The sequence below is a fragment of the Salvelinus sp. IW2-2015 genome, linkage group LG16 (assembly GCF_002910315.2).
Source record: "Salvelinus sp. IW2-2015 linkage group LG16, ASM291031v2, whole genome shotgun sequence".
Lineage (NCBI taxonomy): Eukaryota > Metazoa > Chordata > Actinopteri > Salmoniformes > Salmonidae > Salvelinus > Salvelinus sp. IW2-2015.
Genome location: NC_036856.1, coordinates 34,328,596 through 34,345,081, shown reverse-complemented (window position 1 = coordinate 34,345,081; position 16,486 = coordinate 34,328,596). Strand labels below are relative to the sequence as shown.

Below are 16,486 nucleotides of genomic sequence, written 5' to 3'. Positions count from 1 at the left end.
ATTGAACTCTTTGGCCTAAATGCCAAGCGTCACATCTGGAGGAAGCCTGGCACCATCTCTACGATGAAGCATGGTGGTGCATCATGCGGTTTGGGATGTTTTTTAGAGGCAGGGACTAGAAGACTAGTCAGGATCAAGGGAAAGATGAACGGAGCAAAGTACAGATAGATCCTTGATAAAAACCTGATCCAGAGCGCTCAGGACCTCAGACTGGGGCTAAGGGTCACCTTCGAACAGGATCGCGACACTAAGCACACAGCCAAGACAATGCAGGAGTGGCTTCAGGACAAGTCTCTGAATGTCCTTGAGTGGCCCAGCCAAAGTCTGGACTTGAACCCGATCGAATATCTCTGGAGAGACCTGAAAATAGCTGTGCAGCGACTCTCCCCATCCAACCTGACAGAGCTTGAGAGGATCTGCAGAGAAGAATGGGAGAAATTACTCAAATACAGTTATGCCAGACTCGAGGCTGTAATCGCTGTCAAAGATGCTTCAACAAAGTATTGTGTAAAGGGTCTGAATACGTATGTAAATGTGCATTTCAGTACAAAAAATGTTTTTGACTTGTCATTATGGGGTATTATGTGTAGATTGATGAGGGGAAAAAACGATTTAATACATTTGAGAAAAAAGCTGTAATGTAAAAAAATGAGGAAAATGTCAAGGGGTCTGAATACTTTCCGAATGCACTGTAGTGTACAGTCGTGGCCAAAAGTTTTGAGAATAACACAAATATTAATTTCCACAAAGTTTGCTGCTTCAGTGTCTTTAGATATTTTTGTCAGATGTTACTATGGAATACTGAAGTACAATTACAAGCATTTCATAAGTGTCAAAGACTTTTATTGACAACTACATGAAGTTGATGCAAAGAGTCAATATTTGCAGTGTTGACCCTTCTTTTTCAAGACCTCTACAATCCGCCCTGGCATGCTGTCAATTATCTTCTGGGCCACATCCTGACTGATGGCAGCCCATTCTTGCATAATCAATGCTTGGAGTTTGTCAGAATTTGTGGGTTTTGTTTGTCCACCCGCCTCTTGAGGAATGACCACAAGTTCTCAATGGGATTAAGGTCTGGGGAGTTTCCTGGCCATAGACCCAAAATATCGATGTTTTGTTCCCCGAGCCACTTAGTAATCACTTTTGCCTTATGGCAAGGTGCTCCATCATGCTGGAAAAGGCATTGTTCGTCACCAAACTGTTCCTGGATGGTTGGGAGAAGTTGCTCTCAGAGGATGTTTTGGTACCATTCTTTATTCATGGCTGTGTTCTTTCGGCAAAATTGTGAGTGGGCCCACTCCCTTGGCTGAGAAGCAACCCCACACATGAATGGTCTCAGGATGCTTTACTGTTGGCATGACACAGGACTGATGGTAGCGCTCACCTTATCTTCTCCGGACAAGCTTTTTTCCGGGTTCCCCAAACAATTGGAAAGGGGACTCCTTCTTGACACCAGGCCATCCCCCAAAAGTCTTTGCCTCACTGTGCATGCAGATGCACTCACACCTGCCTGCTGCCATTCCTGAGCAAGCTCTGTACTGGTGACGCCCCGATCCCGCTGCTGTATCAACTTTAGGAGATGGTCCTGGCGCTTGCAGGACTTTCTTGTGTGCTCTGAATCCTTCTTCACAACAATTGAACCGCTCTCCTTGAAGTTCTTGATGATCCGATAAATGGTTGATTTAGGTGCAATCTTACTGGCAGCAATATCTTTGCCTGTGAAGCCCTTTTTTTGTGAAAAGCAATGATGATGGTACGTGTTTCCTTGCAGGTAACCATGGTTGACAGAGGAAGTACAATGATTCCAAGCACCACCCTCCTTTTGAAGCTTCCAGTCTGTTATTCGAACTCAATCCGCATGACAGAGTGATCTCCAGCCTTGTCCTCTTCAACACTCACACCTGTGTTAACAAGAGAATCACTGACATGATGTCAGCTGGTCCTTTTGTGGCAAGGCTGAAATGCAGTGGAAATGTTTTTTTGGGATTCGGTTCATTTGCATGGCAAAGAGGGACTTTGCAATTAATTGCAATTCATCTGATAACTCTTCATAACATTCTGGAGTATATGCAAATTTCCATCATACAAACTGAGGCAGCAGACTTTGTGAAAATTTATATTTGTGTCATTCTCAAAACTTTTGGCCACGACTGTACTTTATTTACCAGGTTTATTTGCCATTAAGTAGTATGCTTTATTTGAGTTTAACATGTAGTTGTTGGCTTTCTTCAAAAGTTAAAGATCGTATTCCTGCTTAAGTTCAGAAATGTAATTTTCTGCTTTACCTTGTAAATATTTTTTATGGGCTTTTTCTAGGAGTGATTTATTTTTCTTTATTTTTAATTTTGAAATCATAACTGACTTTTGCAGAATATGATATTATCATTCCGCCTTAAAAGTCATCTCAAATTATGCTGGGGTCGGCTTTTCTCTGTCCTCTATGTCTACATTTGTAAAGGCAAAGGTTTTACATTTTTTATGTATTTCATTTTTTACGTATTTAATACATTTCGAGTACAGAAGATGCGCACTCTTCATTCTCCAAATTCTGTTGCTAACTGTATTTTCTATTGGTGTAATTAAGCATGATACCGGAGAATGATCCGATATCACTATATCATACGTTATTTAATCCAGTAAATTGTTGAGTCCATTTTTTAAAATAAAATGTAGTCAATTCTTGAGTAGCTTTTCTTACTTTGACAACAACAAAAAAAGTTGTTTGTTGTTGGGAATCGTAATCTCCAGGTGTCATGTAAATTATTTGGAGAGCTAAAAATTGTCAGCCTCTTTGGAGGCTCCCAACAGTAAATTAGCCTATTTTATTACAACGTCTGCCAATCTTATCGAATGTATGCTTAAGGTCACCTGCTAAAATAATAGTTCCTGACTGGATTTGATCTAATATAGCTTTAATTGGTTCTAAAACGACCAGATTTACCCCTGTTGGGATATACTGTACAATGAAATCAATGTGTATCTTTCATCAAGGTACAATTCAGCATTAGAAAACGTGCTTCTTGGTCCATGTGCTGGGATATAAGGGACAATTGTGTATTCTTATTTATCAGAATACCTACACCTCTGCTGTTACTACAGTAGGTGGCAAGATAGGCTTTTCCAACCCAGCTCCTCTTTAAATGTTCCATTTAAAAATAAAAAAATGTAACTCTTACAAGAAAACTACATCTGCTGACAATCAGCAGATTGAAAAAGTGTTCGAGAACAATATGCTTTTTTCTCCTCAAGGAGCCCTTGAACATTCCATGTGATAAGTTGGACATTGTTGGTCTTTACTAGTATAGAATCAAAGTTAACCTTATCTGTTCCATCTATCATTGAAGAACCAGGTAAAACATTTTAGCAGACATGACATATGAGGGCGGTGAGCATTCCATAGAATGGGAGGATCATGTTTACAATAACTATGTATTTATACTATTACAGCCCATTATTTAACAGGTAGTAATTTAGAAATAACTACAATAGCAATTACCTACTCTGCTGAAAAAAATAGCATAGATCAGCATAGGCAGCCTTTGCTGTATTTTTGCTGGTGACCAGCCATCACTGTGTTTTTTCTGGTGACCACTAGCCTTCGCTGTGTTTTGGACACTGGTGACCAGCATAAACTGGTCACCAGAGTACCTCCATATCCTGGTCACCAGCAAAACCAGCATTAAGTCACCTTATTATGATGGCTTTGCAAAGTGATGTTTCATTTCTTTTGGAATCCAGCCAGAGCGGGGATATCCAAAAATGTGAACTTTTATTCACCCACAATCTGCATTCAGAATGACTGCCAGGGTTGGAAAGATGAGATGATTAAATGAGACTACCTAAAGCATCTAAACTGGAACAACCATTTTGGTAACAGGTGCAATAAGTCCAACTAACATATTGGATTAGTTTAGAAACATTTATGTTCTTTATCTTTGTGTAGCATAAAAAAACAGATATTGAAAAAATATATAATAATCATACTGCAATAGAGCATGCTGGGAAATATGATAATGATGGCCATGGTTTTGCAGACCAGCTTGACCAGCTTGACCATGCTGGACCAGCATAGACCAGTTTGGTCACCAGCATACCAGCATCACCAGTATAACTGCATAAGCTGGTCAACAGCATCACCAGCTTGACCAGCTAGTCGGTCAGCCGAACCAGCTAGACCATGCTGGTCAGACCAGCTTGACCAGCATCAGACCAGCATATACCAGCATGGACCAGCTTGAAATTTAGGCTGGTCTATGCTGATTTTAACATTTAGGATATTTTGATCGGGTCCCATTGAGATCCAGTTTGACTCGACACTGGGATTTGAGGAGGATGTTTTGGGGGAGTTCACCCCAGCTGCACACTTCAAAGGCACTTCAAAGAGGGAGGAAGTACAGCTTTCTCAATCATCACCTTCTTGATTCACTTCCTCTATCTGAAATACATTTCACTGCTGGTACTATTAGTGCTACCTAGCCTGGTCCAACCACAGAGAACAATGGTGAGTGCAGCGTTCAGTCTGGTGTTACCTACAGTAGAAAGCAAATGAACAGATATGACATGGCACATGCCATAAAGATACATGTAAAAGCGAAAAGACATAAGGGGCCGTGTGAAATGTTGAATACACTCCCAGTTTTAGGGTTTTGTTAGGCACAACATGCTGCTAATATTATCATCAGATAAAGAAAGAAGAATCATTGTCTCTCTTGGTCCTGTTGTTATGGTGAGAAGAAGGCGGTAGTAGTGCACTCAATGTTTCCATCACTGTGTGTGTAGGAGTGTGGCTCCATGAGCAGCCAGCTGTTTCTGTCTCTGAGACATTATCTCTTTGTCCCTCTGATACTGACAGAGAGGAATAGAATGTGCAGGACTCCCTCAGAAATGCACACACACACACACACACACACGTGTACTCGCAAACACACACATACATACACACACTCTTCATTTATTATTCTGTATTATCTAAAATAGTTTTTCCATGACTGTCTGTGTGTATTATATGTCCTGACCGTCAGACTCTTTCATGCTGTTTAGCAGCTTGCTAAATTGTGAACACAGTGTCATAGCAGTCAGATTGTCATCAGTATTACCCATCCAGAGCCAAGGCACTCAGCGAACCCTCTTCCTGTAAGTTGGTCCAGTGATATCCTCTCTCTCTCTGTTTGTTTGACTTGGATCAGCAGCCCATGAAGGATACATGATAACTGCAAATTCATTTGAAAAGCCTCCAGTTTCCAATAATACTTTAAAGGAAAACTCCACCCAAAAACTGTATTTTGCCATTTGTTTCATTAGTCCATTGTTGATATAGTCTCAAAATGTTTTGCATGTCAGCAAACAGGTTTTCAAGATGTATAACTTTCAAAATACAGAAATACAGCCGGTATGATGCATTTTGCATCATAAATACATCATACCGGATGTATTTCTGTATTTTGAAAGTTAACAGGTGAGCTCCGTACTCCGTACTCCGTACTCCGTGGAGTGGATGTGTGCATTCGTGGGAGTTTCTTATGCATTTGTGGGATGGCAAAAAATCTACCACATAACATACCAGGTTTAATGTAATAAAAATCCTGTTTTACCAGTACTTTACTAGAGTCTTCAGTTCCAACACTGGAATGTAAAAGTGTTGAGCACATGTGTGTTGCGCTTTTTTCTCTCCTTCTTCTTTTACATCTTGCGTCCAAACAAACATGAAGTGGAATCATACCATGTGTTTCTTCCTGCGTTGACAAAGAGTTATGTTAATCCCAGAACTGGCTTAAAGCTTTGCCATTACTGGTTTGGAGAACATTGGCCTCTCTTAAATATAGTAAACAGAGTATCCACCTCCCCACATCTGCCTGTACATTAAACAGCATTTAGAACTTATTTGCGTGTCTGTGACGTCTGTGTCTCTCTCTCTCCTCTTGTCCTTTCTCTTCTCTCTTTCTTTTTTCTCTCTGTCTCTTTCTCTCTATATAAAAGGGTCCTCCTGGTCCCCGTGGTCTACCTGGTCCTGCTGGGAAGAGAGGAGCTCGGGTGAGTACTGTAAACTGTGTTTTACCTGTCTGTGGACAGGTGGGATGTCACTGGGGTGTCATCGAGCCTTAGAAGGTGCCACTCCCTTCCCTGATGTGATAGGCAGCTTAAAAGATAAACATCACAGACGCAGCTGAACACTAGCAGTGTTTTATGTACAGTGTTGTACGGTGCTACAGTATGTTGTTATAAGATCTCTAAAGGTCATGATGGATTTTAAAATGGCTTCTTCAAGGGTTATTCCAGGACATGTCAGGAAGTAGCTAGTTGTGGTCCTCAGTACGGCCAATGTGAGGTCAGGTTTATTGTCCTGGTGAGGCATGTTAAGACTGAACCTGCCAGAGAGCACAGATGCACACAGCTCACACACCCACTCTGTGGCTGAATACACTTCTCAATGCACTCTCACGTCGTCACCATCAATCCACAGACACAAGCTAGACACAACCCATATGTCTTTGGTTTGGCTGTGTTCACCCCAGTGATCCAGCACCGTGACAGAGCTGCTGACAGACATGCTAGTGGTTTATGTGATTCCAATAAGAARCAGGGATGAGCTGTAATGGTGCGGCTGAATGAGATGGTCCTGTGAGAGGAGAACACATACAATGTTTACAACACTGGGCCAAGGTAGAGCATCAAGGTAGAGCATCAAGGTAGAGCATCAAGGTAGAGCATCAAGGTAGAGCATCAAGGTAGAGCATCAAGGTAGAGCATGCTCAAAGGTGAGCATTCAAGGTAGAAAAAGCAGCGCCAGATGGGGTTGTGTCACTTGTGTTGTTGAGACTGAACAAGCTCTGAAATCATTACGCTCTGATCATTACGCTCTGATCATTACGCTCTGATCAAGCAACTGAGGAGATCATTCAACAGCACTAGACATGATTTGACCTAAATGCCTGGCATGCACGCTCACCAATTACAAAAAAAGTATTATTTACCTCAAATCTGAAAAACCACCGTGGAAGCTAGCCAGGGGCTAATTCAGAAGCTAGCCAGAAAGCTAACCAGAAGCTATCCGATAGCTAGCCAGAAGCTAATCTGTAGCTGCCCAGAAATTAGCCGGTCTGCTGGCTAGCGTTGGTGTTTCAGCTGCCCACGTTTTGTGGTCATCAGCTATTCCTTAGCTCGATAATCTACCGGCACTTTGTGCAACGCGACTCGACCGGAGCATTCCGGGACTTTTTTTCTCTCAGTTTCCCCGGATTTCAGCCGCAGGCTCTGGACATTTGCAGCTAGCTAGCTGCAAACCGTGTGACTACTGGCTTACGTCGATCCCGGAGCAAACTCAAATCATTCCGGACTAGCCAGCTGAGGAGTTCCATCAGCCATCTCTGGGCTACAGCCACTATCCGGACCCGTTTTTTTGTTGTTTTGTTGTTGCTGCAGATACGGAGCCCCACCGGGCCTTCACGACTGACTGCCGACGTTATCTGCCGAGGGAGTTATCCAACTGGCACCTCCGTCCCGACGTTACCTGAACGCTCATCTGGGGCCGCTAACCGTTAGCTGTCTTATCGGCTGCTATCTGAATAAGTATATCGGCCAATTATTATTATTTTATTTTTTATTTTTTTTTTTTTCTTGGGTCACTATAATTTTTGCCAATTTGGATTGATCCCCTCTACCACACGGAACCCCACTAACCTACCGACGGAACGCACGAGGTATCTACAAACAGACTTCCATACTATGCTATCTTGCTACCGATAGCCATCTACCCGGCCAGTGTCTGGATCGCCGTGACCCAACCAACCTCTACCACTGGACCTTATTGATCCCATCGATTAAGCATGCCTCTCCTTAATGTAAATATGCCTTGTCCATTGCTGTTCTGGTTAGTGTTTATTGTTATTTCACTGTAGGGCCTCTAGCCCTGACCACTATACCATATCCAACCTCACAGTTCCACCACCCACATATGCGATGACATCACCTGGTTCAATGATGTTTCTAGAGACAATATCTCTCTCATCATCACTCAATACCTAGGTTTACCTCCACTGTATTTCACATCCTACCATACCTTTGTCTGTACTTATTCCTTTAAGTATTTTATCGCCCCCAGAAACTTCCTTTTACTCTCTGCTCTAGAAGTTCTAGACGACCAATTCTCATAGCTTTTAGCCGTACCCTTATCCTACTCCTCCTCTGTTCCTCTGGTGATGTAGAGGTGAATCCAGGCCCTGCAGTACCTAGCTCCACTCCTATTCCCCAGGCGCTCTCCTTTTGATGACTTCTGTAACCGTAATAGCCTTGGCTTCATGCATGTTAACATTAGAAGCCTCCTCCCTAAGTTTGTTTTGTTCCACTGCTTTAGCACACTCTGCCAACCCGGATGTTTTAGCCGTGTCTGAATCCTGGCTTAGAAAGACCACCAAAAAATTCTGACATTTTCATCCCCAACTACAAGATTTTCAGACAAGATAGAACGGCCAAAGGGGCGGTGTTGCAATCTATTGCAAGATTGCCTGCAGAGTTCTGTTTTACTATCCAGGTCTGTTCAAACAATTTGAACTTCTACTTTTAAAAATCCACTCTCTAAAAACAAGTCTCTCATCGTTGCCGCCTGCTATAGACCACCCTCTGCCCCCAGCTGTGCTCTGGACTATAATGTGAACTGATTGCCCCCCATCTATCTTCAGAGCTCGTGCTGCTAGGCGACCTAATTTTTAACATGCTTAACACCCCAGCCACCCTACAATCTAAGCTTGATGCCCTCAATCTCACACAAATTATCAATGAACCTACAGGTACCACCCAATTCCGTAAACACGGGTACCTCATAGATATCATCCTAACTAACTTGCCTCCAAATTCACCTCTGCTGTTTTCAACCAAGATCTCAGCGATCACTGCCTCATTGCCTGCATCCGTAATGGGTCAGCGGTCAACGACCTCCCATCATCACTGTCAAACGCTCCCTGAAAACACTTCAGCGAGCAGGCCTTTCTAATCGACCTGGGCCGAGGTATCCTGGAAGGATATTGATCTTCATCCCGTCAAGTAGAGGATGCCTGGACATTTTTTTTTAAATGCCTTCCTCACCATCTTGAATAAGCATGCCCCATTCAAGAAATTTAGAACCAGGAACAGATATAGCCTCTGGTTCTCTCCTGACCTGACTGCCCTTAACCAACAGAAAACATCCTATGGCGTTCTGCATTAGCATCGAACAGCCCCCGTGATATGCAACTTTTCAGGAAGCTAGAAACCAGTATACACAGGCAGTTAGAAAAGCCAAGGCTAGCTTTTTCAAGCAGAAATTTGCTTCCTGCAACACAAAATTCAAAAAAGGTTCTGGGCAACTGTTAAAGTCCATGGAGAATAAGAACACCTCCTCCCAGTTCCAACTGCTCTGAAGATAGGAAACACTGTCACCACCCGAAAATCCACTATAATTGAGAATTTTCAATAAGCATTTTTCTACGGCTGGCCATGCTTTCCACCTGGCTACCCCTACCCCGGACAACAGCACTGCCCTCCCCTCTGGCTACTCGGCCAAGCTTCCCCATTCTCTCTTTCTCCCAAATACAGTCAGCTGATGTTCTAAAAGAGCTGCAAATATGGACCCTTACAAATCAGCCGGGCTAGATAATTGGACCCTTTCTTTCTAAACTATCTGCTGAAAATTGTTGCCACCCCCTATTACTAGCCTTTTCAAACCTCTCTTTCGTGTCGTCTGAGATTCCCAAAGATTGGAAAGCAGCTGCGGTTATCCCCTCTTAAAGGGGGGGACCTCTTGACCCTAACAGCTACAGACCTATATCTATCCTACCCTGCCTTTCTAAGGTCTTCGAAAGCCAAGTCAAAAAACAGATTACCGACCATTTCGAATCCCACCATACCTTCTCCCGCTATGCAATCTGGTTTCAGAGCTGGTCAATGGGTGCACCTCAGCCACGCTCAAGGTCATAAACGATATCTTAACGGCCTCGATAGGAAACAATACTGTGCAGCCGTATTCATTGACCTGGCCAAGGCTTTTGACTCTGTCAATCACCAATCCTCATCGGCAGACTCGGCAGCCTTGGTTTCTCTAATGATTGCCTCGCCTGGTTCACCAACTACTTCTCTGATCGAGTTCAGTGTGTCAAATCGGAGGGTCTGTTTGTCCGGGCCTCTGGCAGTCTCTCCATGGGGTGGCCACAGGGTTCAATTCTTGGAACCGACTCTCTTTCTGCATACATCAATGATGTCGCTCTTGCTGCTGGTGATTCTCTGATCCACCTCTACGCAGACGACACTATTCTGTATACTTCTGGCCCTTCTTTTGACACTGTGTTAACAACCCTCCAGGCGAGCTTCAATGCCATACAACTCTCCTTCCGTGGCCTCCAATTGCTCTTTAAATACAAAGTTAAAACTAAATGCATGCTCTTCAACGATGCTCGCTGCCTGCACCTGCCCGCCTGTCCAACATCACTACTCTGGACGGCTTGACCTAGAATATGTGGACAACTACAAATAGGTAGTGTTGTTTTGTATTTTGGTTCTTTTTTGTGTCTGTTCGTGTATTGGTTTTGTTCTGGTGTGTGTTTCTGCGGTCCGTTCTCGGTGAACCACTAATGTGCAGACTGGATCCGGATTGGATTCGGATTTTGATTTAAATCTTGGCAAGTTAGGGATGGTGAAGGGAATGGTCAGTTTAGAGTAGTGTTGGCAGGAATGAGTCAGTAGCTGCTTTGTTGCTTGGTAATTAGGTCAAGAGACAATTGTCTAGATTGTAAACGTGTGGTGTTAAGTGGGTAGCGAGAATCGTTCTCGAGAGGAGGTCTAATGGAGTGTAATAGTGCTAGGAAGATGTAAGGCTGATGAGAGGTTCTGGAAGGAACTTGTGGGTTTTGCATGTCTATGGACTGAGACACTAGGTATTTGGTAGTTTCCACATATTTGGTTCAGGAGCGCGTAGCCAAGTGCTGTGGAGTGATTGGTACAGCTGCGGGCAGGTGCCAGGCAAGCGATCGTTCTGCAGATGCATTGCATTTAGAGTTTTTAGAGCATTGTGATCGTTAAGAAGCAGTTGGTAGGCCACGACGGAGAGAGTTACTGCATTGGAACTCGCTGGAAGGTTGTTTGAACAAGGGTTGTTTTAAAGAGGCGCGAGTGAAGGTATTACAGAAATAGTGTTTCGTGCTGCGTAGTAAGGTGGATCAAGAATGCACCAGCAGGCAAGAGCGCATCATATGTGTATGCGGAGAGAGAGAGAGTGTCTCGGGTCCAAAATTGAATCACTGTGGCAACCCCATTGGAGACTGCCAGAGACCCGGAGCAACAGACCTCCGGATTGACAAACGTGAGACTCGACCGAGAATAGTTGGTGAACCAGGCGAGGCAATCATTAGATGAAACCAAGGCTGCCGAGTCTGCCGATTGAGGATGTGTGTGTGATTGTACCGAGACAGCTTGGCCCAGTCAATGATTAGCGTGCCACAGATGGTTCTAGATGATGGCTAGCATCAGGTTTTCATAGAGTCATTTGATTCGCGTGGTGTCCGTTGAGTGTTTTCCGAGGGACCATGACCAGCTCTGAACTTACCAGATTTGCATGCGGTAGAAGGTATGGTGGGATTCGAAATGGGATCGGTAATGTTCTGTTTGTTGGATCTTGGCTTTCGAAGACTTAGAGGAATGGCAGGCGTAAGGAGTAGATATAGGTCTGTGCCATTTGTTGGAGGGTTCCCCCCCAAGAAGTGTCCCCTCCTTTGAAGAGGGGATTAACCGGCAGCTGTTTGCAATTTTGGGAATCCCTCGAGCGACCGAAAGAGAGGTGAAATAGGCTTAGTAATAGGGGGGGGGGCAACATATTTGTCAAGCGATAGTTTTTAGAAAGAAGGGTCCCCAGATTATTCTGCGCCGTGCTGGATTTGTGTAAGGGTCGAATTTGTGCAGCTCTTTTTTAGAACATCAGCTGACGGTGTTTGGAGAGGAAGTAGGAAATGGGGTGAAGGGCTGGGTGGTGCGAGGGTTAAGGCAGAGGGGGGAGGGAGGGCTGTTGTCTACGGGGTAGGGGTAGCAGGGTGCTGGAAAGCATGGCAGATTTGCGTAGAAAAATGCTTATTGAAAGTTGTCACTTATAGTGGAGTTTGTTTCGGTGGTGTGAGTGGGGACTGTTAGTATGTGGTTAGTTGCTGTTTCAGTGAGCAGTTAGGAAGGTTGTGGGTCCTACGGGCATTAGGATGGGCATGTTGACACTTGATTGCTTAATCTCATGGATTGTACAGTGTCCCAGAACTTTTTTGATTTGTGTTGCAGGGAGGCAATTTTCTGCTTGTAAAAAGCTTAGCTTGGTCTTTCTCTAACTGCTGTGTATATGGTTCTAGCTTCCTGAAAAAGTTGCATATCTACGGGGGCTGTTCGATGCTATGCAAACGCCATAGGATGTTGTTCCTTTGTTTGGTTAGGGGTCAGGTCAGGAGAGAACCAAGGGCTATGATCTTTTCCTGGTTTTTTCCTAAAAAATTTCTTGGAATGGGGGGGGGCATGCTTATTTCAAGATGGTGAGGAAGGCATTTCAAAAAATGTCCAGGCATCTCTACTGAGGGATGAGATCAAATTCCTTCCAAGGGATACACTGCGGCCAGGTTCGATTAGAAGGCCTGCCTCGGTGAAGTGTTTCAGGGAGCGTTTGAGTGGATGGAGTGGTAGGTCGTTTGACCGCTGACCGATTACGGATTGGGCAGGCAGTAGAGGGCACGGTGATCGCTGAGATCTTGGTTGAAAAAGCAGAGGCTGAATATATGGAGGGCAAGTTTAGTTGAGGATGATACCTCTATGAGGGTATTACCCGTGGTTTTACGGAATTGGGGTGGTTATCACTGGTAGGTTCATTGATAATGTTGTGCGTGGAGATTCTGAGGGCATCAAAGCTTAGATTGTAGGGTGGCTGGGGTGTTAAGCACTGGTTAAAACATTTAGGTCGCGCTAGGCAGCACGGCTCTGAAGATAGATATGTGGGGGCAATAGTTTACATATAGTGTCCAGAGAGCACAGCTGGGGCAGGGGTGGTCTAATAGCAAGGCGGCACGGTGAGAGACTTGTTTTTTTAGAGGGTGGATTTTTTAAAAAGTAGAAGTTCAAATTGGTTTGTGGGAAAGCAGACCTGGATAGTAAAACAGAACTCGCAGGCAATTCTTTGCAATAGATTGAACGACCGCCTCCCTTTGGCCGTTATGCTATCTTGTCTGAAAATCTGTAGTTGGGGATGAGAAAATGTCAGATATTTTTGGCTGGTTTTCTAAGCCCAGGATTTCAGAGCACGGCTAAAACATCCGGTTGGCAGAGTGTCCTAAGTCAGTGAACCAAAACACATCTAGGGAGGAGGCTCTAGATGGTTTATACATGGCATGTAAGAAGGCTAGTTACGGTTACAGAAGTCATCGAAAAGGAGAGCGCCTGGGGAATAGGAGTGGAGCTAAGGTACTGCAGGGGCCTGGATCACCTCTAGCAGTTCAGCGACCCAGAGGAGCAGAGGAGGAGTTAGTGACTAAGTATGATGGTTGAATCGGGGGGGTGGACCTGGTGCGTAAAGCTGATGAAGAGTTGTCTCTAGACACTTCTAGAGCAGAGAGTAAAGGAAGTTTCTGGGGCGCGTAAAATAGCTTAAAGAAAATTGTACGACTAAAGGTTATGGTAGGGAATGTTGAATACAGTGGAGGTAAACCTAGGTATTGAAGTGATGATAGAGGAGATATTTGTCTCTAGAACCTATATTGAAAAACCAGGTGATGTCATCTGCATATGTGGGGTGTGGAACTGTGAGCGTTTGGTATGTATAGTGGTCAGGGCAGAGGCCCTATCGAGTGAGACATAAGCCAATCAACACCAGTAACGCATGAAAGGCAATGGACAAGGCATCATTTACTTAAGGATGAGGCATGCTAAATTCGAGTGATCAATAAGGGTCCAGTGAGTAGAGGTTGGTTGGGGTCAGGGCGTCCAGACAGCTGGCCGGGTAGATGGCTTCGGTAGGCAAGATAGATAGTATGGAAGTCTGTTTTGTAGATACGCTCGTGCGTTTCCGTCGGTAGGTTAGTGGGTTCCGTGTGGTAGAGGGGATAATCCAAATGGCAAAAATAGATATAGTGACCAAGAAAAAAAAAAAATAAATAAATAATCATAATAATTGTCCGATAATATTATTCAGATTAGCAGCCGATAAGACAGCTAACGGTTAGTCGGCCCAAGATGAGCGTTCAGGTAACGTCGACGGAGGTCAGTTGGATATCCCTCGGCCAGATAACGTCGGCAGTCAGTCGTGAAGCGGTGGGCTCCGTATCTGCAGCAACGACAAACACAAAAAAGGGTCCGGTAGGTGGCTTGAGCCAAGGAATGGCTGTGGAACTCCTCAGCTGGCAGCTCCGGAATGATTTGTGATTTGCCGGGATCGCGTAAGCCATTGTCACTAGGTTTGCAGTGCTAGCCTGGCAATGTTCCAGAGCCTGCGGCTGAATCTCGGGTAACTGAGGAGAAAAAAAGTCCGGAACTGCTCCGTCCGTCGCGTTGCACAAAAGTTGCGGTTGATTATCGAGCTAAAGGATAGCTGATGACAAAAACTGGGCAGCTCGAACACACAACGCTAGCAGCAGACCGGTAATTCTGGCACTACAGATTAGCTTCTGGCTAGCTATCGGATAGCTTCTGGTTAGTTTCTGGCCTAGCTTTTGAATTAGCCGCTGCTTCCACGGTGTTTTCAGATTGTGAGGTAATAATTCTTTTTTGGTAAGTGGTGAACGGGTTGCATCGCAGGGCATTTAGGTCAAATCATTCTAGTGTGTTGAAAGATCTCCTCAGTGCTGTGATCAGAGGTAATGATCAGAGCGTATTGATCAGAGCGTAATGATCAGAGCGTTGTTCAGTTCATACAACACAAGTGACACAGCCCCATTGGTGCGCTGTTTTTCTCTACCTTTGATGCTCTACCTTTGAATGCTCTACCTTGATGTCTCTACTTTTGATGCTCTACCTTGATCTCTCTGAGCTTCTGATGCCTTATCTCTTAGTCCTATTGATGCTCTACCTTGGCCCAGTGTTGTAAACATTGATATGTGTTCCTCTCAAGGACCAGCTCATTCAGCCGCACCATTAACAGCCATCCCTATTCTTATTGGAATCCATAAACACCTTTGCTGTCATTGATCAGGGACACCACAATATAGAGGAAGGGTGAATACCACAGAGTGGTGTGTGAGCTGTATGTGTCTCTGCTGAGTTATGTCTTAACATGCCCACCAGAGCAATAACCTGACTCCATTGGCCGTACTGAGGACACAACTAGCTACTTCCTGACATGTCCTGGAATAACCCTTGAAGAAGCCATTTTAAAATCCATCATGACCTTGATGAATCTTATAACAACATACTGTAGACCGTAACAACATGTACATAAAACACTGCTAGTGTTCAGCTGCGTCTGTATGTTTATCTTTTAAGCGCCTATCAATCAGGGAAGGGAGTGGCTTCTAAAGGCTCGATGACACCAGTGACATCCCACCTGTCCAACAGAGGTAAAACACAGTTTACAGTACTCACCCGAGTCTTCTCTCTTCCAGCAGGACCAGGTAGACCACGGGGACCAGGAGGACCTTTTATATAGAGAGAAAGAGACAAGAAGAAAAGAAAGAGAGAAGAGAAAGACAAGAGGAGAGGAGAGACACGACGTCACCACATAGTGTCTAATGCGTAATGTAAGCATGAGGGTGGATACTCTGTTTACTATATTTAAGAGAGCCAATGTTCTCCAAATGGGCAAGCTTTAAGCCATTCTGGGATTAACATACATCTTGTCAACGCAGAAGAAACACATGGTATGATTCCTCATAGTTTGTTTGGACGCAAGATGTAGAAGAAGGAGAGAAACGCAACACACATGGCTCAACACTTTTACATTCAGTGTTGAAATGAGTCTAGTAAAGTACTGGTAAACAGATTTTTATTACATTAAACCTGGTATGTTATGTGGTAGATTTTTTGCCATCCCACAATGTCATAAGAACTCCCACGAATGCCACCATCCACTCCAGGAGTACGGAGTACGGAGTACGGAGCTCACCTGTTAACTTTCAAAATACGAAATCATCCGGTATGAGTATTTTATGATGACAATGCATCATACCGGCTGTATTTCTGTATTTTGAAAGTTATACATCTTGAAAATGTTGCTGACATGCAAAACATTTTGAGACTATATCAACAATGGACTAATGAAACAAATGGCAAAATACAGTTTTTGGTGGAGTTTCCTTTAAAGTATTATTGGAAACTGGAGGCTCAAATGAATTTGCGTTATCATGTATTTTCATGGGCTGCTGATCCAAGTCAAACAAACAGAGAGTTAGTGCGACGAATGTAGAAGTGGATGCGTGCAAAAGAGGAAGGATCGCGTGCAATGATAACGCTGTCAATTGCGAGTGATGAGATGTACAGCGATGCGATTGGAGTGCTAAGAACTGAT

The 16,486-nt window shown here is 44.1% G+C and overlaps 1 protein-coding gene across 1 annotated transcript in view; it reads left to right on the top strand.

Moving 5' to 3' along the window:
* LOC111975478 (collagen alpha-1(XXIV) chain) overlaps nt 1-16,486 on the top strand; it is a 120,666-nt gene that overhangs the window by 48,454 nt on the left and 55,726 nt on the right. Inside the window, exon 4 of the mRNA XM_070447431.1 lies at nt 5,980-6,033. Within this exon, the coding sequence (XP_070303532.1) occupies nt 5,980-6,033 (54 nt within the window). The remainder of the gene's footprint in view (nt 1-5,979; nt 6,034-16,486) is intronic.